Genomic DNA, 25,510 nt, shown 5'->3' with positions numbered 1-25,510 from the left:
AGAAAAGAAGGGCAATTCTCTTGCCAAAGATACTCGTAAGAGATCCCCGGATCATCCTTCTACTTTTACGTCGTCTTCAGCTCTATCTACGGATCCGGTGGCTAAACTTTACATAAAATCAGATTCAATTGTTCCGGATCCAAAGTTAAGATCCAAATGATCCCCTGGATCCTTTCTTCAACTCTCATCTCAGGGTCTTTCACATCTAGACCTCCGTCACCATTTCTAAACCAGTCTCCTAGATGATATTGAAAGCCTTCTTCTATTGCTTCTTCTCTTCGGACTTACAGCAGCCCATCCAAAGCAAATGTGGACAAGATGATGAGGAAGTTCCTTAGAATGCAAATTCAAATGGGAGTCCTCTCGGCTCTGACCCCATTGGGTCAGAAGAGCCTGCACAGAGCCACACCATCTAGCATATCTTCTTCTCTGATCCGTCCATCTGTTTCCGAGCTGTCAGATCTGAAAACCTTGGGTTGTCTTCCTCGGATCTAAAGATTTTGGCATCGTCGACTTCAATTGTTTCTTTGAGTTGTCTGGCCCTGAGTACCTTGGAGCCAGATGATTCTCAGAACTGAATTATTAGCGCCGTCTCTGAGGTGTTGCAGTCAACTCTGAAATTGTCAGAGCCGTCTGTTCCCCTCAAAGCACACTCATTAGAAAGCTTGGCTCTAATTCTCTCCTTGGGTGGTTTGCCTGTGGGACAGAGGGAGACAACCATTCTGTTGCCTACTTTGTCAAATCCATTGATTTCTGCTTTCTCTAGGTGCTCTGCCTTTGAGGTTGTGGAGAGATTATTGTCTATGACTAGAGTTCAGACAACGCTGTCCTCTTCAGATCAGACTTCTCTGTCTCATTCTATTTTGCATCCAGAGTCTCGTTCATCAGTTGCACTGGGACAGCCAGCTCGAACCAGTCTCCAGGTCACTCAGCAGTGTATCATTATCTTTTCCGATACCTCACCAGAGCATCCCACTGAGGAGATTCCTTGGAAGAAAATATACAAAAGGAGGCACTTAGACTCCCACAAGAGTTTGTCACTGAAGATGCTGATTTTGATGAGGGAGAAAGGTCCACTAGACCAGCACCTGTTGATGTCTTCCTTTAAGACATCTTGGAGTTCCTCAAACAAAGGGATGGCTGGTCAACTAATAATCTTTCCCAAGAAAAATCAGTGTTTCTGGAGGCTTTTGGATCCGGCCTGTCTACCTTCTGGATGATTTCACCCGCAGATGAGCTTATAGATTTAGTCACTTGGTGGGCATGGAAGGGACCAGCCACAGTTGAGCCTATACCTAAGAGACCAGAGAAGATCCTTGCACCACCCAAAGACCACCCACACTGCAGATTCCTTCTCAGACAGATCCTATCAGTGCTCCTGAATGGAGTCTCAACTGGCCTTCTCTGGAGGCAGTCGGGGGTTATCAATCCCTACACCTGAGAGCCTGGCTAGATATTACAAAAGATTCATGCATGTGGAGGATAATACCCAGAGTTTATGTTATACCATTTCCCATTCCCTTCCATCAGTTTCAAAGAAACTCCCAGCTGTTCCACCCAGTCTAAAGGCAGCATTAGTCCTAGAAATAAAAAAAGCTGCTAGTAAAAAAGAGTCATCCAAGAGGTCCCCGCAGACCAGAGAGAAAGACATACTAGAACTTATTCATTATTCTTTTTAGTGCCAAAACAGGTAGGGGACTTGAGACCAATTTTGGATCTCAGCAAATTAAATCAATCAGTTCAGTATACAAAGTTCTGGATGGTCATGGTTCAGTCCATTTTGCCATTTGTGCTTCACAAGGATGACTGGATGTGCTTTACAGATCTTCAAGATGCATACTATCATATCACAATGAACCGGCGATCAAGAAAATAGCTACTCTTCCGGCTGGCAGCCACTCATTACCAGTTCAGAGCACTGCCCTTTCATTACACCACAAACCCCAGGGTGTTCACCAAGTGCATGGCAGTCAAAGCAGCTCACCTGAGACTGCTGGGATTCAGAGTGTTTCCATACCTGGTTTACTGGCTTCTGACCTCTCCAACCAGGCATCAACTAATTCAAGAAAGGGACTGTTTACTCCAGCTGTGCTCTCTTCTGGGGATATCTGTCAATTACAACAAATCGCATCTCACTTCATCTCAAACTTTGGAATTTATCGGTGATCATTTCACTACATTCACTCAACAGTTTATCTCCCTCTGTCATGGATACAAACTATTCAATTCCAGGTCAAAAAAAATGTTCAAAATTCTTCACTTCCAGTGCATGTGACACTCCAAACCTTGGGTTCCATGTCAGTGGCAATCACTCTTGTACCGATGGCCAGGTTCCATATGCAAATCCTTCAGTGGACACTCGCAACTCACTGGTCTGTTCAACAACACCCATTATCCAGGCCAGTCAAAATAACTTAAGCTTGCAAGAATTACCTCCTCTGGTGGATCTACTCCAATGAAATACAAGAAGGCCCCCCCTTTGTTCTCCCTCAACCCAAGGCCACAGTGGTCATAGACACTTATCAGATCAGTGGGGGGCACTTCCTGGAAAGGAAAGTCCAGGGTACATGGTCCCCCAGAGAGGCCAACACACATATCAATGTCCTGGAGATAAGAGCTGTTGTCCCAGCATTGTAGGATTTTCAAGACAATCTCCCAACCTGGACTACCATGACTCAGACAGATAATATGTCAGCAGTCTGGTACATCACCAAACAAGGGAAAAATGAATTTCACCCTTTTTGTCGAGAAGCTGTGAGAGTACGGCAATCGGTGACCTCCTCCAATCAGTTTCTGATAGCAATACACATCCCAGGGGAGTCCAACGTGATTGCAGAGAAGTTAAGTAGATCCATTCTGATGCCTCACGAGTGGTCCCTCAACATCAATGTGGCAGAGATGATTTTCCATCGATGGGGCTAACCATACCGCAACCGTTTTGCATCTGCCCTCAACAAGTGTAGCAGGTTCTTTACCCTGATCACCCCAATGGGGGAGTCACTGAGGGATGCTGTACTTCATGCTTGGCCTTCCGGTCTCCTTTATGTTTACCATCCACTACCCCTTATTCCCAAATTTCTGCAGATTACATCTCGACTGAAGAGCAGTTATCCTCATTGCCCCTTACTGACCTCATCAGATCTGAAATCCCTTCCTTTGGTCTCATTCTCTACATCCGCCCTGGATTCTGGATCCAATTCCAGACCTCCTCTCTCACCTGACAAACACGACTCATCCAGATATTTCAGGCTTCAATTTGACTGCTATACAGCCCAGGCTCTCTTCTCCCACCCTTCACATTCTGTTATCTTCCCATAAAGCTTCCACTAGAAAGTTTTACAAAAGTAAATAGAAAGGATTTATTTTTGGGCCCATAGAAAGAATTTAGACTCTTTTTGAGAGCTGATTTCAAAGGTTCTTGGCTTTTTAGCTACAATTTTCAATGAGGGTGTTAGGTCCTCAACTATCAGAGTACAATTAGCAGCCATTTCCAACTTTCATATAAGAGTAGATAGTTCTACTTTAGTTTCCTCCAAGCTTTGTAAAGCCTTCCTTAGAGGAACCTACTTACTTAGACCTTCTTTAAAGGATCTTACTCCTCCTTGGGATTTACATATTGTTCTTCAGGCCTTGACTCAACCCCCCTTTGAACCAACAGTTACATCTGATCTGAAGTTTTTGACCTGGAAAACTGTGTTTTTAGTTGCCACCACTTCTGCCAGAAGAGCGATTGAACTTCAAACACTGTCTTCTAAACCTTATTTAATTTTTCACAAGGATAGGATTTCTTTACGGACCAAACCTACTTATCTACCCACCATAACGCTTGATGTATGTGGTCCATCTCGCCTCACATTCTTACTCACGAACATCGGCTCCGACTCGGCCAACTTATATTTTTCTAGCATGAAGTCTCTAATTGGCTGGGCTAACCTGGTATCCCATGTTGCACCGCTCCACAACCCCAGATCTAGTTTGCAGCAGCTCATAGTCACACCTCATGCACAACCACAGTCAAAAGAGTAGGACACTAAACAGGGCAGCAAAGAAAAATAACCATTACCGAAAGGTCCTGAAACAAATGTCGCCTCCAAATCCTCCAGGAGGGGGGAAGGTGGGAGGGAACGTAAGAATGTGAGGCGAGATGGACCACATACATCAAGCGTTATGGTGAGTACATAACTTGTAGATGTTATGTGGTCCAATCTCACCTACATTCTTACTCACAGGACAACATCCCTAGCACCTCTATCCTGGGAGGCTCAATGGAAAATGCTCCTGAGAACAGAGGAACCAAAGGAAGCCCGGCCCCTAGAAGCCACGTCTAATTTGTAATGAGTAATGAAGGTGTGGGGAGAAGCCCATGTGGCCGTAGCACAAATTTCATCCAAGGATAGTCTGGAGTGATAAGCTACTGAAGCGAAAACAGCCCTGGTGGAGTGAGCCTTGACAGGGAACAGTAACTCTCTGCCTGCCGACGAGTAAGAGTAGGAGATGCAGTCAGAAATCCACCTGGAAATTGTAATCTTAGAAACAGGGAAAACTGTTCTATTTTCTGAGAAGGACACAAAGAGTTGATCAAACTTACGAAGTGGTTTAGTCCTGTGTAAGTAAAAGTGAAGCGGCCTGTGTACGTCCAATTGATGAAACTTAAAACTCTGCCTTGTTGGAAAATTGAGGAAAGAAAACTGGCAGCTCAATGGACTGATTGAGGTTAACGGCAGAGGTTACCTTCGGAAGGAAGGAAGGATTAGGTCTCAAGGAAACCCAGTCCTTATGAAATATTAAATACGGGGATTTGATGGACAACGCTTGAATCTCCGACACCCGTCTGGCTGATGTGATAGCTATTAAAAATGCAGTTTTCCAAGACAGAAATTTTAAATCACAGGTGGCAGCTGGTTCGAAAGGTGATGATGTCAGGGCCTGTAACACAAAATTTAAATCCCATGGCATGATGGGTTCTGACACCGGAGGCTGAAGCAACAAGGTGCCCCTCAAAAAGGCCTTACATAGCTTATGCGCCAAGAGAAAAGGTTCGTAAGAGGTAAGAAAATTGGAGATAGTGGCCAGCTGAACCTTAATGGTGGCAGAAGCAGAACCCTGTTGAAAAAGAGTGGATAAAAATTTTAGACAGCAGGGATGGGGGCTGTGAAAGGATCCAGTCCCTTGGCCTGAGCCCAAATTGAAAATCTTTTCCACTTGCTGGAGTAAATCTTCCTGGTAGAAGATTTATGAGAAGAAGATAAAATGTGTACTACCTCAGGTGAAAAACGATGAAGTCTGACTAAAGATGGAAGTTGAGTAGCCAGACTGTCAACCTGAGGGTCCTTAGGGAGGGATGGGACTGTCCCGACATGTGTGTCAGTAGGTCTGGTGCTGGATCCACAGTCCAAGGACTGTCCACTGCATACTGATGAAGAAAGGAGAACCAGACTTGGCAAGGCCAATGTGGGGCAATAAGAATCATCTTGCTTCCCAAGGAAATGGCTTTCTGGATCACTCTCGGCAGCAGAGGAAACGGAGGGAAAGCATAGAGCAGACCGGGAGGCCAATCATGGACTAGAGCATCCCTGGGTGACTCCCCCTGTGGGGGGATAAGAGTGAAGTAGTTGCTGCACTTGGTATTGTGGGGATTGGCAAAAAGGTCGCAGCAAGACTGACCCCACCTGCTGAAAATCTGCTCCGCAACTCGGCGGTTCAGGGGCCACTCATAAGGCATCAGAATAGCTCTGCTCAACCTGTCTGCTATCACACTGGCCTTTCTCGGAATGTGCGTTGCCACTAGGAACCATTGGGAAGACACTGCCCAGTGCCACACTCGCATGGCCTCTCTGCAAAGGGGATAAGACCTGATTCCCCCTTGCTTGTTCAGGTACCACACAACAGACATGTTGTCCGTGTGAATTGCAGTCATTCTTAGGGGAAGAGAACTCTGCAGTGCTTGCAACACCAGTAACACCGTTCTCATCTCTAGAACATTGATGTGCAAATGTACCGCGTGATCCTGCCAGGTGTCTTGGACCGTCCTGCCCAGATAATGGCCCCCCCCCCCAATCTGGGAGGTGTCCGTGGTCACCATGGCAACCGGAGTCATAGGAACAAATAGATTCCCTTTATTCAAGTTGGTGGGACTCATCCACCAACAGAGGTCCTGTTTGCACCGATCGGTGAGTAGGATCAGATGGGACAGGGGAAGTTTCTGAAAGGACCATTGGGCCAAGAGAAGCCTCATGTGTAACCTGGCCAGGGGCACTAACATAATGGTGGCTGCCATGGATCCCAGGAGCTGTAGGACCCATCTGAACCTTCTTGAGGGGCAGCAACGCGCAAACCTGACCCTGCAACACCTCTATCCTTTCTTGAGGCAGGAATGCCTGCATGTGAACGGTGTCTAGCTCTGTGCCTATAAATGTGACACGCTGTGAGGGCAACAAGGCAGACTTTCCCCAGTTCAAGGTAATCCCTAGTTGATGACGAAGGGCAATGGTCTTTTCCCTGGTCTGAATGAGAAGATGCCTGGTGGGGCCGGTGAGGAGCCAGTCATCCAGGTATGGAAACACTTGGAATCTTTGACATCTCAAGTGAGCTGTCACCACTGCCAAACACTTGGTGAACACCCTGGGGGCTGTGGTGAGGCCAAAGGGCAAGGCACAAAACTGGAAATGACTGGCTTCCAGCCAGAAGTTTGACTCCTGGATGCCCTGTCCATTTTGATATGGTAGTAAGTATCCTTGAGATCAATGGAGCACATCCATACTTATTTTCCCAGTAATGGAAAAATAGACTGAGGGGTGACCATTCGGAACTTGGACTTCAGAATGTAGCGGTTCAGTCAGCTGAGATCCAAGATGGGTCTCATGTCCCCTGTTTTTTTCGGCAACAAAAAGAGTCTTGAGTAAGTCCCTAATCCGATCTGGTCTGAGGGGACAGGTTGGATGACTCCTTTTTCCAGCAACTTTGAAATTTCTAGTGTTGCGTGATCCCTTTGACTGGGTGGAACATCTGGGATTCTCTTGGGTGGAGGAGGGTTTGACAATAACAGGATGGAATAACCTCCGGTAACTATACGAAGCACCCATCGATCCTGAGTGATACTTGCCCAGGCTTCTGGTTACAATGAAATGCGGCCCCGACTGACTCCGGAATAGCCAGTTGGGTAATACATCAGGGACGATGAGAGGAACCCGCACAAAAGGAATCACAGTCTCCCGAATTGCGAGGGCCTCCTCTGTCCCTAGGGCGGCGTCTCCCAAAATAGCCAGCCCCTCCTCTGCCTCTGGAGAGGGACTCACCTTGACCAGCAGGGAAAGACTACTGTGACTTTTTGAACCACATTTTTCCTCCCCTCTGAGCCTTGGGGTAAGGCCTAGATGGGAGGGAAAAATGGACCCCTACAGCCGACAGGGTCTTTCCCTCTTGCTTGCATCTGGTGAGGGAGTCTTTCACTTTGGTCCCAAAAAGTGAGGACCCATCAAAGGGGGCGTCAGTGAAGGAAGACTTGAAGGCCTCTGCGAAATGACAAAGGCGCATCCAGGCTTGCCTCCTAAGGGCTACACCTGAGCTAGCTGCCCTGCTCGCCCCTTCGGCTGCATAAGATATGAGCCTCATGGACGAGTTGACAATTGATCCAAGAGTAGACAACTGGACGTTAACGGTCTGTGTTAACGCCTCAGGTATGTTACCCATTAGAGTATCTCCTAACTCTTTAAGGAGATTTCTCTGGAGCCGAGTAAAGTGACATAGATAGTTCAGAGACCAAAGTGTGAAGGTCGCTGAAGAGAGGGTACGCTTCCTGTAGCGATCCATACTCCTGGACTCCTTGTTAGGAGGATGGAAGGAGGAAGAAGACTCGGCTACTTCCTGTTGAGTGGCCGCCGCCACCACCATGGCATCCACAGAAACCCCTTTGGACAGGAACTCTTTCCCAGGGGGAGCTGACAGAAATTTATTATGGTGTCTTGGTACTGGTTCCACTGAGTTAGGAGTCTCCCACGCCCTTCGACAGATCAAATCCAGGAGCTCATCGAAGGGTGGAGACACCCAGGAGGTGAAGGGTTGAGCCCTAAAGGCCTTGAGGAATAACAACCACTCCTCAGAGGGGGGTTTTGGACGACCAGCCACCCGTCTGCCTCAAAATCTCCAGGATGTTGGCGAAAGAGACGTCATCGGAGGACGACTTGGGGGACCCCTCTGACTCCTCGAGCTCGGTATCAGAGGTGAGGGACTCATCCTGGGAGTCTATGTGCTTCCTCTTGCACAATTTCTTTCTTGGGGGCTCCTCAGGGACAGACTCTGAGGGGCCCTCAGAAAGTTGGGGACCACTCATGGGGGTATCCCCAGACCTTGGGGCTCCACCGTCAACTGACAAAGGGGCATCAGAGGCTCTCTCCAGCGTGGAGGGGGATGGAATGACCGATCTGGGTGATGTGACTGAGGATCTGGCCAGTGCACTCCTCATGGCCTCGAAGGTGGCTCCCCCCAAATCCGAGGATCGACTCACCTCCGAGGCCAAGATCGGAACCGAGGTTCCCTGAGCCGAAGCGCCGAGAGGGAGACTCTGAACCGACAAAAGTCCCGAAGTATCCCCCTCGGGCCCGACAGAGGACACCCGGGTTCCGAAACCAGAGGACGGAGCCGACATAGTAGGAGCTGACGTCGGCACCGATAAGGCCTTAAGAGGTATCGGAGCTGGCAAAACATCACCCAGAGCCAAACACTCCAGCTCCGAAGACAAGGAGATGCTCAGAGGAGGAAACATGGGTGCACTCATTGGGACTGGCTCCGGAGCTGACCGGTTCGGAGCCGAAAATAATTTTGCCAAAAACGGCGACTGCAGGAGCCTCTGGACCACCCTATCCACATCAAAATCAGAGAGTCTGGAGGATTTGGAGGAGAGAGAAGGTGACTGTGATCTCCTATCTGGAGATCCTTGTCTGACACTAGGAGATCAGCTCCGAATGGGCTCTAACAGGATAGGAGCCGAGGCAGATTCAAGAATCACAGCTACCTCCTGCGGCCCCGAGGACAAGGGAGCCGAGGAGTCGAGTCCAATTTGGTAGTCTTCTCCGGTGGCTCCGATGTAAACGATGGAGCCGGAGATCTTTTCTTGGCTTTAGAAGTCTTGGTTTTAGACTGTGAACCAGAGGAAGAGCCCAAGGACACCTCAAAGGAAGGCTTAAGAAGGCCCTTCAGTATAAGTTTATTTTTTCTCTCCTGTAGAACCCTGGGGCTAAAAGCGTGACAAAAACTACAGGACTCTTGTAAATGTATAGCCCCCAAGCAGTATACACAAACAGCATGTCCATCTGTTATGGACATCTTGTAGCTACATTTAGAACACTTCTTAAACCCAGAGGGTTTGTGTTCTTTTGGATCCTTAGACATAACGGCCAACCACAGTACACAAGCACAGAAACAGGACTGTAGGCCACAACGGATAAGGCGGGAAACTACCACTAACAACAAAAGACAGAATCTCTAAGCTAAACGATTCTGACCTGACAACAAGACACACACTGTAGCAAGGGACAAATGTTTACCTCAGACAAACCACAAAACGGAGGGAGGACTAGGTCCTCTAACTTAAACGGGCCTAGCCCATAGGAACAGAGGGATACCACAAACAAACACTCACACCACAAAACAACAATAATAATAAGCAAAATAGCTATTAAAATATCTTTTGTGAAGAAAGAGAACAAATTTTCACTAGAAAAAGAAGTTTTAAAGCTACTTAGCCACAGCCAAGCGAGACCACGTCCTAGCTCCACGAGCGGCAAACGAGATCTGGGGTTGTGGAGCGGTGCAACATGGGATACCAGGTTAGCCCAGCCAATTAGAGACTTCGTGCTAGAAAAATATAAGTTGGCCGACCGAACCCGTGAGTAAGAATGCAGGCGAGATTGGACCACATAACATCTTCCTTTTTGCCAAAGGTGGTGTTGGAATCTTATTTTAATCAGGTCATCAACCTCCCAGCCTTCTTTCCTAACTTTTCAAACAAAGGATAATATATGTTACATCTTTTTGATGTCCACAGGCAGCTACCTTCACAGAATCAAAGATATGAGAAAATCTGAACAATTGGTGGTTTCCTTTTCTGATTCAAAATTAGGCAAACCAGTATCTAAAGTGGCATTGGCCAAATGGTTAACTGACTGTATTACCTTTGTTTGTGAGAATGTGGGTTTGCCTTTACCAGTGCCTCCAAGAGCCCATCCAATGAGGTCTATGGCAACTTTGTCAGCATTTTTGTCTAGAACTTCACTGGATGATATTTCTGCAGCTGCAACTTGGGCTAATCCTCGTGTCTTTACTGCTCATTACAAAATGGATCTGGTCTCTAGGGAAAGAACAGCCTATGGCTCAGCTTTTATCTGGAATATCTGTCCCAACTATGGAGGAATGAAGGAAAATGATAACATCAGATAAAAATGTATTTATTCACCATAACATTCCATCTGTGCTGTCCATTTTCATCCTTTCTCAACTTCCCATCCACCTATCCCCTCCTTGCTTTAGTCCTGGATAGATTGAAGAATATTGGAGGAACCTCTTTTCATTGTTTGAGCCCCAGCTTCCATTCTTTTCTTAATTTCCACTGCTCTATAAATCTATGGGCATAATCTAGATCTGAGGTATGTTACGTGGCTGGGGCATTATGGTTAAGGGGAGGAGTTCAAGAGTTCAAGTATTCTACGATTTGGAAGAAGTGGCTGAGTCGGATACCTGAGGATCAAATCCGAACCCAACTGTTGAGGAAGAATAAAAATGGGAAACTTAGTTGAAATGTTATGGTGAGCACATAACTTTTTTTTTAAGTTTAGCTTTATCATGAAAGCTAGAGAAAGAAGCAGAGGTAACATGGAATGAAGAGAAAGCATTCTGAACTCTGGGATCTTGACAAAAAGATGTAGAAATGAAAGTTCCAGCACAGGCCTCCAGGATCCTCCTCCTTCTGGTTCTATTGCTTCCTGAGTAATGTAGAAGGGGAAGAAACAGGGCAAGAAGGAATCCCTTGGAAAGGGGGGTTGGATTCCCTTTGTCAAGTGTAACCCTGCTGAATTACATTAAAAACCCATTTATCTGTCACAATCTGGCACCACAAGTGAAGATGTGGCCCAGAGATATGGAGAGGTTGCCAAGTAGAGAAGAGGGACACTAATACAAACCAAAAAAATAAAAAGTAAATACAACTGTAGACCACAGACGAAGAATCCATGTAAACACCTGTTTATTGCACTTCTAGCGCTTTGGCAAACGCCTTCAAGGAGTATAAAACATCACATAACTTACACAGTTTAAATACCCTACTACAACTAACAATTAAACAATTAACTAACATCAATTAATCAATAAACATTAAAGAAGAGGGACACCCTGAACAGACAAATATTCATGCTGACAGGGAGGACTGCCTTTAATCATTAGAAGCTTTTTCTTTCTTTATGGAGCCTCCTTGCTTTTTTAATCTTCTCTCGAATGGCCCTTTACTGCTTAAATTTTTTATTGAAAAAGGAATCTGAAGACGAAAGGAATTGTTTGCCTGTTTTAAAATAGGGATGAAATATACGAGTCAACCATCGAGTCAACTTTTGCTTTTCATCACACATCCTGAGCACCACAGCTGCACCAGGGCAAAGCAAAACATCTTTGTCCAAAGGGCAATTTAAAATTTCAGTTTTATCACCTTTAGGAAGGTTTTGAGAACAAAGCCAAGACAATCCTGTCACTACTGACCCAGAAGTAGCAACCCTGGAGGAAGAATCAGTAGCATCACAAGCACATTATAAAACATACTAAGTAATATAGGAATCAGACGTTACGGAGGCATTCAAAGGATTTTTTATGTCAAAAGAAGGAAGATTAATAACTAACTTTTGCATGTTCTTCAAAGATAACAGTAACAACTTAATGTATGAGTTTGACAATTCAAAATCTTGAAGGATAAAGTAGAGCAAGAATAAACCTTATTGCCTAACTTATCAAAGGTCTTTCATATCCCTGTCAGAAGGAGTGGGGTTAGCAGCATGTATCTGTTTGCACACCTTGAGAAATTACTGCTGGATATGATTTAGGGATGAAAAACAAATAATTATGACTCTACATTGCATAACCTGTCAGACTTCCTTGGGGCAAATGGTTGACTATTAGGTAACACAGAAGCACTGAGAAATAGATTACCTAAAGCAGGCAAAATAGGGGGACATCTGCATATTTAAGAATATTCATCTGTAATAACCATGATACATTTTTTTGTGCAATAAGAATTTTATTTTGCTCCCAATGCAAAAAAAAAAAAAACTTTCAACTTAGATAACATCTCAGAAAAAGATAAATTGTCAAGAGGAAACTCTGAGACTCTGCTTTCATCATAATCATACCGTCCTGTCGAGAAGAAAGTTCTAAAGTGCAACCAACAACTGCAATGCATGTTCTTTCTATTGAAAATCCAAGTCATAAAGAGAGGAAACTCTTCTTACCTGAAAACAAATTTGGCAAGAAAACCTTCCATCTCCATGGAAATAGAAACAAGAGAAGACAATAATTCCTCACTGTGTTCCCCTTTACTGGGAACTCTTTGGAAAATGTCTGGCCAATAAAAGACATCCTCATCCTATATTTAGTTTCCATATCTCGACTTAAGTGATGAACACTCACTCATTCCTTCTCCTGAGACTGCCACGGGCATATATCTACAGCTGCAGAGGCTGCAGTTATCCCTGTCTCTTAGTAGTTGTAGATGCAAATCTAGATGGGACCTGGGGGAAAAATATGAGGAATTTAGGAACCAAGAGTGACCACAAGACAGTGATCCACCAGCAGCTGAGGCACAACACTAGCAGGCCAGACACCTAAAGACTACCTACCAACTTTCTTCTTTTTGTAGACAGCAGAAAGTAAAACTGCGGGGAACTGGTAGATGCTCTCTAGGTTTGCTGAGAATGAACCCTCAAAGGCAGATAGAGAAGCCTGGATGAATTGGTGAAGCATAAAGTAGAGAAAAAAGTGGTACAAAGGTAAGTAACCTACTGACAGTTCCCCACAAGCACAATATCCTGCCCTAATTACATAAAACTACAAGCCTGTAGGAAAATTCTGTCAAAAAGTAGAACTTTTTTCTTACACAAAAAGTTCAAAAAAGCATTTACACTCAAACTCCTTTAGAAAAGCAATAACAGTCCCAAAAATATTCAGTTTCCTAGCAAACACACCATTTTAATCAGAAAAATACTGGTTTTCTTCAGAATGCTAATTGTAGTGGAAGGTTTCTCCCACTGGAGAACCTATCTGCTCAGCCTTGAAACATCTCTACCTGACCTAAAGTTCCATGGGGGCTCAATGAAGGAGTGCTCTTTGGAGTTAAAAAAGCTTTGAAGAAATTGGTGCTCCAACTGTCTTCATATGGAGGCCCTGACAGAGCATGTGAAAGGCAACCTAAAGCTTTGAAACCTGGCTGGTCATAGAGTGTAGGACCCAAACAGCTTAGGTGACTGCAAAGGTGACGTAAATGCAGAATATCAGACAATTCTAGAAACCCAGCGGCATCATTACAATGATCCTGAGAAATGTCTGAAAGTGTCTATTGGGTTTAATTTGAAACTGGCATATCTGCAGCATTTGTACTAGAATAAATGTTGTCTTGTTAAAATTTAACCTGTAGCCATGATTTATATGGTGTCTGCATGCCTTCACCTACATTTCCATGGCTTAAAGCATATCACTGTAGGCTTACTTGATATCTGGAAAGCATGTTGAAATAAAAAAGTCTCCTCTAATAACCTCAGTATTTTGGATCTATACCATGGACTTCTTAGTTCATACATTCATTTATTAGTAGCATAATGACCAAAATAATTAATTGATCTTACAGATCACTTTTTACTTATGGCAATGACCACAAAGTGACAATTTCATTCAGCAAAATGTGTCAAGAATTAAATAATTAATTTTTTATGAAGATATATTTTATCTCAAAGCAATTCTGGAGGGACTGATATGATAAAGATGAAGTATAAGCAGCAGAAGTCTATTTCCAAATACAACTAGCCAGGAGGGAATGCTTGAGAACAGAAAGGTCTCCTTTTTCCAGGGGAAGGATGAGTGAATTAAGTACTGCAAATGCTAGACTTTGGATTGTTAAAAACAGCTGAGTTTTTGTTAATGCAGGTAATTCCGTCTTATCATTCCACTGTAATTCCCAATACCCCAGTTCATACCCACATATAACAATGACAATGCAAACGCATACATGTAGCATGCATGTTCCTCGGTGTGAATTCCAGTGTGTCTTATTGCTGTTCTGGAGTTTCTGTAGCATGGCTGACTAGCATTGCCCCCTCTTCCCACTCTTAATGGAGATCAGTGGCAAAAAAAAAAATCTCCCCTAGTACAGCAAAAAGCATGATGTCTATTCCTGCATCTTGCCAACATGCAAAAATATCACTAATGTTTGGACACTTTGTCAAAACATCTGGCAATGGCAGATATATGTTGCTTTAATTTACCTGTTACACCTGGATTCAATCACCACTTTTTTTAGCAGCTTGATTCTATTTCTGAAATTTCAGAATCTTTCTCCTCATGGTGGTATAGCAAACAGCCAAATGACTGATTTACACTTGCTATACATTATAATTTTTCAGTTGTCATCAGTAGCACAGCAGCAATACTGAATGGCTTACACAGTGACACAGATGGAAAGAGAAAATTTTCTTCTATTAATTTTTTACTCCCTATTTTCATATATGTACAGTGTCCTACAATCTTAACAATTTCTACCAATGCAGTGACTGAGCTATATAAGGAATGCTGCTTTTTGTTTAATTAACCTTTTTTTAGAACTACAGAAGTCAAACTCAAAACATTTTGGTCTTATTTATGGTTTATAGTTGTGAAATACACTACTGCTAGTACCTCAAGCTGAAAAGTTAGTTAATAAATGTACAGCATGAAGGACTGCAAAATAGTTTGTTTAAACAACTACTTACTGCTGGAAGCATCATCCAGAAAGTTATCCTTTTCTTCTATCACTTCTTCCTTTACGTTACAAATAGGAAGGTCCTCATTCCTTTCAAAAAGCGATAAGAAGTGTTCTAGAGGAACTGGGAATATTGAGTAGTGACAGAGACATACATAAACAGTTAATAACTGAAAACATTATAGACAGAAGGCAGTTATCTGTAACAGGTAAATGAAAATATCTTCTCACTGAGGTTCTACATATTACCAACATGCATTAGGTGCACTGATTTAATACTGAGACACGTTTTTAAAGTGATGTACCATATCAGTGTTAAATTATGGCAAAGAACACACAACTCGGGGTATGTTAAAACTCACTTTAAAAATTTGAAATAATATGGTTGTGTAAGAATGTACATAACAGTAAATGTCCTTCTGATCACTGCTGCAGTATTTCTAATCAATGAGTTATCACTGTTGATGTCCATCTGGGGTACCAAAGCTTTACCTTCCCAGGATCGTATGGCTGACATGTGACCTCAGCTTGTAAGAGTAGGGGTATATAGGTAGACATATAAGTGTAATTCCTCGGAGCATCTTCAAGCCAGCTTTCCGAAGACCTGAAGACTCCTGAGACAGAGACTGGTCAGCTAGAAGATGTCAAGCATGAAGTACTAAGGAAGCCCCCTCAGTTTTAGGATGCTGTCCATAGGATAAGAGAGGAAGAAGAGACAGGCAGTAAAAATGGATGCAGAGTAGAAGGAGGCTGGGAAGGAGTACTGCAACTGTGATCATTAGGACAGCTACTGCTATAGTTAGGTTCTTACAGAACTGTACTGTCTTGACTGAAATCACTGTTACAGTATTCCTGATGTATGGGTGATGCCCAGAGCTGAAGGGAATGTAAGGGTGGTTGGTTAGTAAGCTGCAGAATTGTCCAAGAAGCTGAAAGGTACTGACCAAGCAAAGTCAGTTCTGGACTTTGAAAAGGCATCAATCGTGTTAGTGAAGTACAGAACAAGGTGGCAACTTCCAGTATTGTTCTGGCATCCCGCCTTTGTAGAAGGCCTCACAGGATGTTACTGCTCTAACAGAGTCAGCATGGGGGCATGAGGGCAAGGACTTGTCATGTAGAAAATAAAAATATATAGCCTTAGAGATCCAGCATGCAATTGTTTGCTTAGATACTGGTTGCCTCAGTTTTGAGACCATGGAAGAGACAGTTGTTCAGATTTTCAAATGGATTTGGTTTTGTCTATATAGAATCTTAACTGTCTGCGAATGTCTAGAGAGTGTAGGAGCTTCTCCCTTCCCCAGTTCTGTGGACTGGGAAAGAAAGTAGAGAGATTTACGACCTGGTTGAGTGAAAGCCCTTTCATCACTTAATGCATGAATGAAGGGTTAGCCCTCAAGGTCACCTTGTTCTTTTAAAAAATAAGGAAAGGAGGCATGACTATGAAAGCCTTAAGCTCTGAAGCTCTTCTAGCAGAAGTAAGCACTAGAAGCAGAATAGTTTTCCAGGTGCAGAATTTGAGATTTGCTGGAGCTGCTGGTTCAAAAGGAGGTAAGGTAAGCTTTTCCAGCATTATGTTAAAAATCCCAAGGAGATGTTATGGGCTTCTTGAGTGGTCTAAGATGCAGTACCATTTTATGGAATAACTTGACTAGAGGTCTTGACATAATTGGAAGACTGTCAGGTAAACAAGCAGAATGGCTGACAGGTGGGTGTTGCTAGAAGAGTAGACCAGACCTGTATACAGGACCTCACACAGATCTTTTAGTATGGAAGGTACCTCTGATACATTGGGGGTCCTATCCATTCCCCTTGCACCAAAAGGAAAATATTTTACATTTGGCTATGTAGGATTTTTGAGAGGTGGATCTCATGGCTACTTGGAGAATATTAATTATGTCCCCAGGAAAAGTGATGCCTGTAAGAAATTAGAACCCTATCATCCACAGGGTTAGGTTTAGGATCAACGGGTTGGGATGTAGTAGTAACCCATTCTGCTGTGTGATGAGATCTGCTTGTAGTGGCAGCTTGTAGTAATTATCCCTGGCTAGATGAAAAAGAAGAGGAAAACAATGCTGTTTTGGCCGAAAGAGATCACTAGCAAGAGTCTGGGCCTTTAGTAGAACCCTTGGGATGATAGGTAGTGCTGGGAAGGTACTGAGGAATCTCCCTGTCCACTGAAAGGTGAAAGCATCTGTCCTCCAGGCTACAGGGCAAGGCCCCTTGGTGCAAAAGAGAGGAAGCTGTTTGCTGGTATTAGATGCAAACAGGTCTACATGAGGTGTCCCCCAATAGTGAAGGATGTCCAGAAAAAAATATATGTTCATGGTCCATTCATGAGGATCCTCCAAGGTCATTATTAAAGCATCTGCCAACACATTGTCTTGTGATGAGATGTATATGGTTATTAGTGATATGCTTTTCTGGGTGGCAGTGTCCCAGACAGTCTATGCCAGTCTGCAAAGTATGCAAATGCAGCACAAGCTGAACAGGACCACCACGCTGTAGCACATAAACCAATAAAACTTTATTCCTAGATACAAAATAAGTGTTTTCAGGCTTAAACACTTTTTTTCAGATTCACCATCTAAAATCCTAGTCAGCTTTTTAGAATACATTCCAACTAATCAGATTCAATATATCAGCCTACGCCCCTTTAGAACCGGCCTCAAAGGAAAAACACCATTAAGTCATGGTAGACGAAATGCCCTCAAATCGGTTATCCATTGCAGTTCAGAGATTTCAATGAGATTAACTATACCTCCCCCTCGGCAACTCACATTCTGAAACTGTAGCACCATAAATGAAAACCTATGTCCAGAATTATCTTTTACATGCTGGGCAAGTGGGTTATGTTTAGATGAAAGTCTAATGTCACTAATATGGTACAGGATGCATTATTTGAGCATCCTATTAGTCTTACCTACATAGAACACGGGACACAGTAAACACTGAGCAAGATAAATGACATTTTTACTGTGGCAACTCACATATAAAGCTGGTCAATAAGTCTTGTTAGTCACAGAATGTTGGAAATAATTCCCCATATTGATATATTTACAGGCCTTACAATGCCTGCATGGAAAAGTACCTTGTTTAGAAGTTGTAAAGAAATGGTGAGTTTTTTCATTCCAATTATCCTTATATAGTATTCGTTTCAAATTCAGATTATTCCTGAAACTGAATCTAGGGACATCTCCAACAATCTCCCTCAGGCTGTCATCTGATAGCAATATTTCCCAGCTGTCCCTGACAATATTACAGATATTCTTCATATTATTGTTATATCTCAATGTCATTCTCAGAGGTGTTTTGGCCAAATGAGTCGTATTTTCCATTAAACTTTGTTCATTATACTATGGTCTATCCACTTACTCTCTTAGGGCCTCATACTGTACTTTCATCATCCCTATCTCTGAATTCTTGCAGCCACCGGCCTTAAAACACATGTCAAGTACTTCTATTTCTTTTCGAAAGACTTCATCATCAGTGCATAGTCTTGAAGCACGTAGCATATGTCACCTTTATAATATTAGAAAAGATGTGTTTGGGATGCATACTGTTCCTGGCTAACAGGTTGTTCTTCCAACGTGATTTCCTATACATCCTTGTTTCTACTTGACCATCATTCCTCAAAAATACATTCACAGCAAGGAAGTAAATCTTCTCCTTCGACATATGTAACGTAAACCTTAGGAATGTGGTAGTGGTCTCTGAAAACTGCAAAAAATATATCATCCACAAATCTTTTATAAAAAGCCAGATGCTCTTTCCCTGGATTCTGCTTGCTAAAGACCATTTTATCTTCCCAATAAGCCAAAACCAAGTTCGCGTAAGTATTGGCTCATGCTGTGTCCATAGCTATACCCCATTGTTGCCAAAAATATTGATCAAGAAATATAAATACGTTATCTTCCAATACAAGTCATAAAAGCAAATCTGTCAGTAATATCCATGAAGAATCCCATTGTCCATGCTTCTGTAAAAAGCATCTCAAGGCTTTCAAACCAAAATCATTAAGGATGACAGTAAACAAAGTACATCTAATGTAACCAATAAAAAACTTTCACTAAAGATTAGCTTTCGAATAAAATCAGAAAGTTCACATAAAAATGAGCTGAAACTTTAAGCACAGCTGGAGCTGATGAGAAAACTGTTTTCAAATTGTTTTCTAACCTTTGCAAAATACAGTCTGTGATCAGGTTTCTCCCTGACACAACTGGCCTGAAGGGAGGGTCAGTCTCATTCTTGTGGATTTTTGGAAGCCCTTTAATAACTGGAGTGACTGGATGTTCTACTATGGATGGATTTGTGAGAATTGACCAATAATAAAGATATCATTATCAGGCCAGCCAACAAGGGCGAGGCCATGGTGGTGATGGATGCAGTATACTATCAAGAGAAAATGAGACAGTTACTACTTGAGGAAAAGACTTACTGTAAGATCCAAGTGACTGATGTCTTAAGATTATGCAGGGAAATCAACAGGGATCTGGAAGACATGTTAAATGGGTGCATTATTACTAAGGAGATGTATGACTTTTTTTATAGTAGAACCTTCAGCACTCCTGGGTTCATTATTTTTGCTCCAATCTGCAAAGTAGATAAGACCTTGTTCCTTCTTGCTTGTTTATGAAGCAGATGACTGTTGCATTGTCTATGAACACTTATAGGGGACCTCGTCTCCAAATATAAGAAAAGACTTCGGAAGAGCTTCGATGAGGGCCCTTATCTTCTTCATACTGATGTTTTCCTTTAGTAGTTTTGGCTGCTATCTTCCCTATACTCAGTGCGTTCCTGTCCAGACCCCCCCATGCCTCATCCATGACCCAGGAAGTCCTGGATTAAGTTTCTTCTGTTCCTTCAACCATAAAAATGCCTTTCTGAGACAAGGTAATAGAGTAATTTCTATGTCTAGAGAGTGACAGAGTGGTGGGACCCAACTATTTTCAGGTACCACTGGAGTTTCTTCATATGCAGTCTGGCTAGAGGGAGTATAGTTGCTGCCATGAATCTCAAGGCCCTTAGTATCTCCCTGGCTCAGCATTGGCTGAGGTAGGCAAGGTTGTGAAAGCACTTTTTTCCTGAGGCAAATAGGCTTGCATCCTTTTGGTCTCCAGTCTATAGTCCAAAAAAAGTAGGTCTTGAGTTGTCTGCAGGGAGGAATTCTTGCCGTTGACTGTAAACCACAACTGTAAGAAGAAGCTGAGGGTGAACTACAGGTGTTGCAAAAGTATCTGTGGTGAGGAGGTTTGAATTAATAGGGCATCTAAGAAGGGAAAAGTCTGGATTCCCTGAGTTCGGCTTCAGAGGAAGATGAATCCACAACAATCTTTGAGGGATGGGGTCTGGGAAGAAAAGGAAGGAGTCTTCAGGGCCAAAATGGACTTAAGAAAACCTTGAGAAAAGTCTATCTATTCCTTCTCCCTAGAAGGTGGAGGAGGTGGAGAAAGTCACATGTTTAGTTTTTTGGCACTTCTTTTGCATCCACCTGGACCAAGCGTGGTGGCTCAGATCCCTGATGTACCTCAATAAGTTTATGTGGGATGTATTTCATAAGTAGTATCTAGGAAATGCCAGCTAGGCCTGCCAAGCTGATACTTTTTGGTTCAACATTTTCTGTGGATTCCTAAGTCATAAGATCCTCTGGCCTCTGGCACAGTCTTGGTAGAGAGCATCTGAGACTGAATCAGGCATACCATAGGTTCTGAAATCTCAGCAGGTACATCAGAATCAGAAAGAGCTAACTGAGTCTTTTGCTTTGGTCTTTTATGCTTTTTCTTAAGTAGTAGAGGTACATCTGGGAAGTGGGATCTGCCATCTTGCAGTGGGCCAAACATTTCAGACACTGAGGGTCCAGAAAAGTTCTGAGCAAGGACAAACAGGATTGAAACATTTTAGATCCAAAAGACTGGCAAATGGAACAAGCCTTACAGTCATGTTCCACTTCTAAGAAGAAGAGAGACTGGTTTTGCAAGTCTTTGTACTGCATTTGCCTGTTGCATCTACACTTACCCTCCTAGATGACATGTAATAACAGTAAGGCAAAACACTAGAAAGATAAAGGAAAGTTCCCCGAAGGGGGTACTTATCTGTTTACTCAAAGTAATAGTACCAACAACCAAATGACAGTCAGCCGGATGGATACATGACCTGCATTCGGGTTGGCAGTGAGACACTCTGGGGAGTTACAAAAATATGTCCACCTATATACCCCTATGCTTACCAGCAGAGGTCACACATTGAATGTACAATACTGGGAAGGTAAAGCTTTGGTACTCCAGCCGGACATCGTGGTGATACTTCACTAATTACGAATACTGCAACAATGATTTCAGTCAGAACACACAATAACACTGTAAACTATACAGGAATATATGGAGTTATATAACACTACAAATTCACAGAAAAAAAGCTAAATTTAAGCATATGTTTACATTACTGCAAAAAAACATTTGGCTTTCGTATTTCATTTTTTAAATTTCTTCAAGTACAATGTTGGTTTGTGAAACTTATACCACATTTTAAAAACCCAGCTAAATCATTTCAAGAAATGGAAGAAATCCTTGTCTTTTTGCTACTGATGTAAAACATTGCATGTCAGCATGCCTAGCTTTAAATACAATTCCTTCAGCAGGCCAGCTCCATTACCAGTAAGTATGAAGTCCTGACTAGAATCCAAATGACCCAGGTTCAATTAGCAGCTCAGACAATAGAAGAGAAAGGAAATGTGACAACAGAGTGAAACAGCTGAAGATGGTTCACTTATCTAAGGGGAGGGCCATGGCTAGTCCACCAGGGAAGGAATGTTATGCACAGAACTTGCCTAGCAGTGAGTACTACTGCCTTTAGAGACATCTTGTGTGGAAAAGTACAGTTTTGTACCTACCATAAATGTAGATGTTCGAGGATCCACATTGCTGCAGTCCTAACTATTGGGTAGTCCGCTGTCCAGTCGGCCCGAATACCAAAGTATATGGCTGACGTCGGTCAGGGCGCATTAGACTGACGTCAGTACGTCAGGGTACTAATGCGCATGACCGACGTCATATCCTCAGTCTTTTCTTGCCCCAGATGTCAGAAGACCCTGAAAAGATAAGGCCAAAAACCAAAAACTCCCACAATACCTGCACCAAACAATATATATACAATATATACACAATCAGCAGAATATAACCTCACCTACACAACCACCCCTAAACACAGAGGGGAAGGAGGGAGGGTAAATTGGACTGCAGCAATGTGGATCCTCGAACATCTACATTTATGGTAGGTACAAAACTGTACTATGTTCTTCATTCCACATTGCTGCAGTCCTAACTATTGGGTAGAATCCCAAAGCAGAGGTAAGGGAGGCTGGCAAATCATAAGGAAGCAGGAACTGACAACATGCCTTGCAAAATAGCTGTGGCAAAACCAGCCCTAGACTTAGAGTAGAGAGGAAGGTGATAATGCTTAGAGAAAGTATGCACTGAACTCCAAGTAGTTGCCTCCAAAATATCCTTAGTTGCCACCCCCCTTAGAAATGCTGTGGAAGTGGCAGTAGCCCTAGTGGAATGAGGCCTAATCCCAGCTGGAATCTCCTTGCCATGATGGGAATAACAAAAAGTAATGCAACACCCAATCCACCTAGAAATAGTTTGTTTTGACACAGGCTTGCCCTTTGAACTCAAAGCAAAAGAAACAAACAACTGCTGAGACTGTCTAAAATCCTTAGTCCTGCTCAAATTATAACGTAATAGCCTGTGTACATCTAAAGTGTGCAAAATCTTTTCCCCTTTATTTTGGGGATCTGCATAAAAGGTAGGCAAATGAATAGTTTGGTTTAAAGCCACACTAGAAACCACCTTAGGCATAAAGGAAGGATTAGTACGTAAAGATACCCTATCCTTATGGAAAATCAAAAAAGGCTCCACTGCCATAAGGGCCTGCAACTCAGAAACCCTTCTTGCAGAAGTAATGGCCAACAAAAAGCAGTCTTCCATGACAAGTATTTCAATTCAGCAGTAGCCAAGAGGCTCAAAAGGTTGTAGAGTAAGTTTCTCCAACACAAAATTGAGATCCCAAGCAGGAGTAGGAGCTCTACGTGGGGTCTTATATTCTTTGCCCCTCTAAGAAATTGCTTGAACAAAGGATGCGAAAACAATGGTGGGTCACAATCATAGTGAGCTGAAATTGCTGCAGCATGAATCTTAATGGAAGAGAAAGACAAACCTTTGTCCAGTAACTCAGTAAGATATTGAAGAGCCACACTCAAATTTGGCTCAGTAATCTCCAAATTGTTTGCTGCACTCCAAAACAAAAATCTCTTCCATTTTTCTGCGTACACTTTCCTTGTACTAGGTCTTCTGGCTTCCATAATCACATTTAAAACTTGTTGAGGAAGCTGAGACCTGCTGTCTTTCAAAACAGAATATGCCAGGCTGTTAGATGTAGAGAGTGAAGCTTGACATTGAGCAGATGACCGTCCCTCTGAGACAACAGGTGTGGAATCAAGGGCAAAGGCCATGGAGGCTTCCTTACCAGATTCCTCAGTAATGGGTACCAGTGCTGCCGAGGCCAATCTGGAGCTATTAAAATCATCCTTGGCTTGTCTTGTCTGACCTTTAGAAGCACCTTTGGAAGAAGAGGCAGAGGTGGAAAGGCATACACATGAAGATTTTTCCAACTGAAAGAAAGAGCATCCACTTTCCAAGCTGTGTGATGAAATCCCTTTGTGCAAAACTTTGGCAGCTGGTGGTTTAGTGGAGAAGCGAACAGATCTATGTCTGGAGTTCCCCATGACACTGTCAATTTTTGAAATACATGAAGATCCAGTTTCCACTCGTGGGGATCCATGATTTGTCTGCTTAATACATCTGCTAAGGAGTTCTGTGCTCCGGCAGAAACCTTGCCTGAAGAGTCAGTTGCAGACTGAGCGCAGTCTCCCATAAAAGCATTGCTTGTCTGCACAATGGGTAAGAATGTGTTCCCCCTTGTTTGTTGATGTACCACATGACAGTTGTGTTGTCTGTTAGAATCAACACCTGCCCTGGAAGAAGTAACTCCTTGAAAGCAATTAATGCAAACTGAACTGCTAACATCTCTTTCATGTTGATATGTAGATGCTGTAGTCTGGCAGGCCACTTGTCTTGTATCCACTTTCCATTTAGATGAGCTCCCCAAGCAATATCTGAGGCATCTGACGTTAGAATCTGACTTGCCTCTGGCCGGGTCACAGAGAGTCCCTTGTTTAGGTGACATTCCTGAGCCCACCACAAAAATTCCTTTTGAATGCAAGGTATTATTTGAATGACAGTGTCCAAATCCTGGCAGTGCTGTGTCCACAGATTTTTGAGATACCATTGTAGCTTCCTCATATGCAGTTTGGCATTGGGAAGCACCAGAATACAAGATGCCATGAACCCTAAGGCTTGAAGGACTGTCCTTGCAGTCAGCCCGGACTGAAGAGATAGATGATGGAAGTAACTGGAAAGATTCTTTTGTTTGTCCGGGGTTAAAAAGGCCATCTGGGCTGCTGTATTCAGTCTCACACCCAGAAAGCACATGTCTTGAGAGGGTACTAGACTGGACTTTATTTCGTTCACAGAATACCCTAGGCATCTTAGCACTGCTATGACATATTCCAGATGCTGTAGAAGATCTTCTTTTCTTGAGCCAGAATCAGGCAGTCGTCCAAGTAAGGATAGATTTGGATTCCTTTTAGCCTGAAGTAAGCTATCACTGGAGCCAGAACCTTTGTGAATACTCTGGGCAGTAGATAAGCCAAAGGGCAATGCAGAGAACTGATAATGAGAATTTCCAGCTCGAAAACGCAGATACTTCCTGCAACTTAGTCTTATTGGCACATGAAGGTAAGCTTCCTTGAGATCTAAAGTTACCATCCAGTGATCTTTGCCCAGCAGAGGTAAAAGCTGTTGTAACGTCAACATTTTGAACTTGGGAATGTCCAGATAAGTGTTGAGGATAGATAAATCCAGAATTGGTCTCCACGTGTTCCCCTTCTTTGGTACTAGGAACAGGCGAGAATAAAATCCTAGGCCCCTTTCCGCACAGGAACTGACTGAATGGCCCCTATTTGGAGCAACAGAGAAATTTGCTTGTGAGCCTCTGTTCTTTGAAGAGGAGGAATGTCTGGCATGCCTTTGAAAGGAGGCAAGGTATGGAAATAAAACCTGTAACCGTGGTGAATAATATCCAGAACCCATCTGTCTTGGGTAATTAAATCCCAATTTTCTTTGAAAAGAGACAGCCTTCCTCCCAAAGGTGCTGCCAGGCGAGAACGTACTGGCAGCTGAAAAGGCAGGTCATTGGGTCTGCTTACGAAAGGACTGACCCCTGCCCTCACCAGAAGTCTGAGCAGGGGAACTCCCTGACCTAGGCCTAAAAGAACCCTGAGCTCTGCCCCTACCACGTCTAGACCTACCCCTAGACTGGGAATCATAAGCAGGATAAGTCCATCCCTTAGTAGGCCAATTTCTACTAAACTTGAGGCTGCACCTGCAAAAATCTTTAACAGTTTGCATAGAC

The 25,510-nt window shown here is 43.3% G+C and overlaps 1 protein-coding gene across 1 annotated transcript in view; it reads right to left on the bottom strand.

Moving 5' to 3' along the window:
• Window positions 1-25,510, bottom strand: part of LOC122807156 (zinc finger protein 84-like) — a 483,130-nt gene that overhangs the window by 305,232 nt on the left and 152,388 nt on the right. Inside the window, exon 4 of the mRNA XM_044078180.1 lies at window positions 14,994-15,107. Within this exon, the coding sequence (XP_043934115.1) occupies window positions 14,994-15,107 (114 nt within the window). The remainder of the gene's footprint in view (window positions 1-14,993; window positions 15,108-25,510) is intronic.

This window comes from Protopterus annectens, chromosome 7.part0, assembly GCF_019279795.1.
Source record: "Protopterus annectens isolate FY-2018-M chromosome 7.part0, PAN1.0, whole genome shotgun sequence".
NCBI classification, from domain to species: Eukaryota; Metazoa; Chordata; order Ceratodontiformes; family Protopteridae; genus Protopterus; species Protopterus annectens.
The sequence above is the reverse complement of the archived record's forward strand: the minus strand, read 5'-3'. Positions and strand labels throughout refer to the sequence as shown.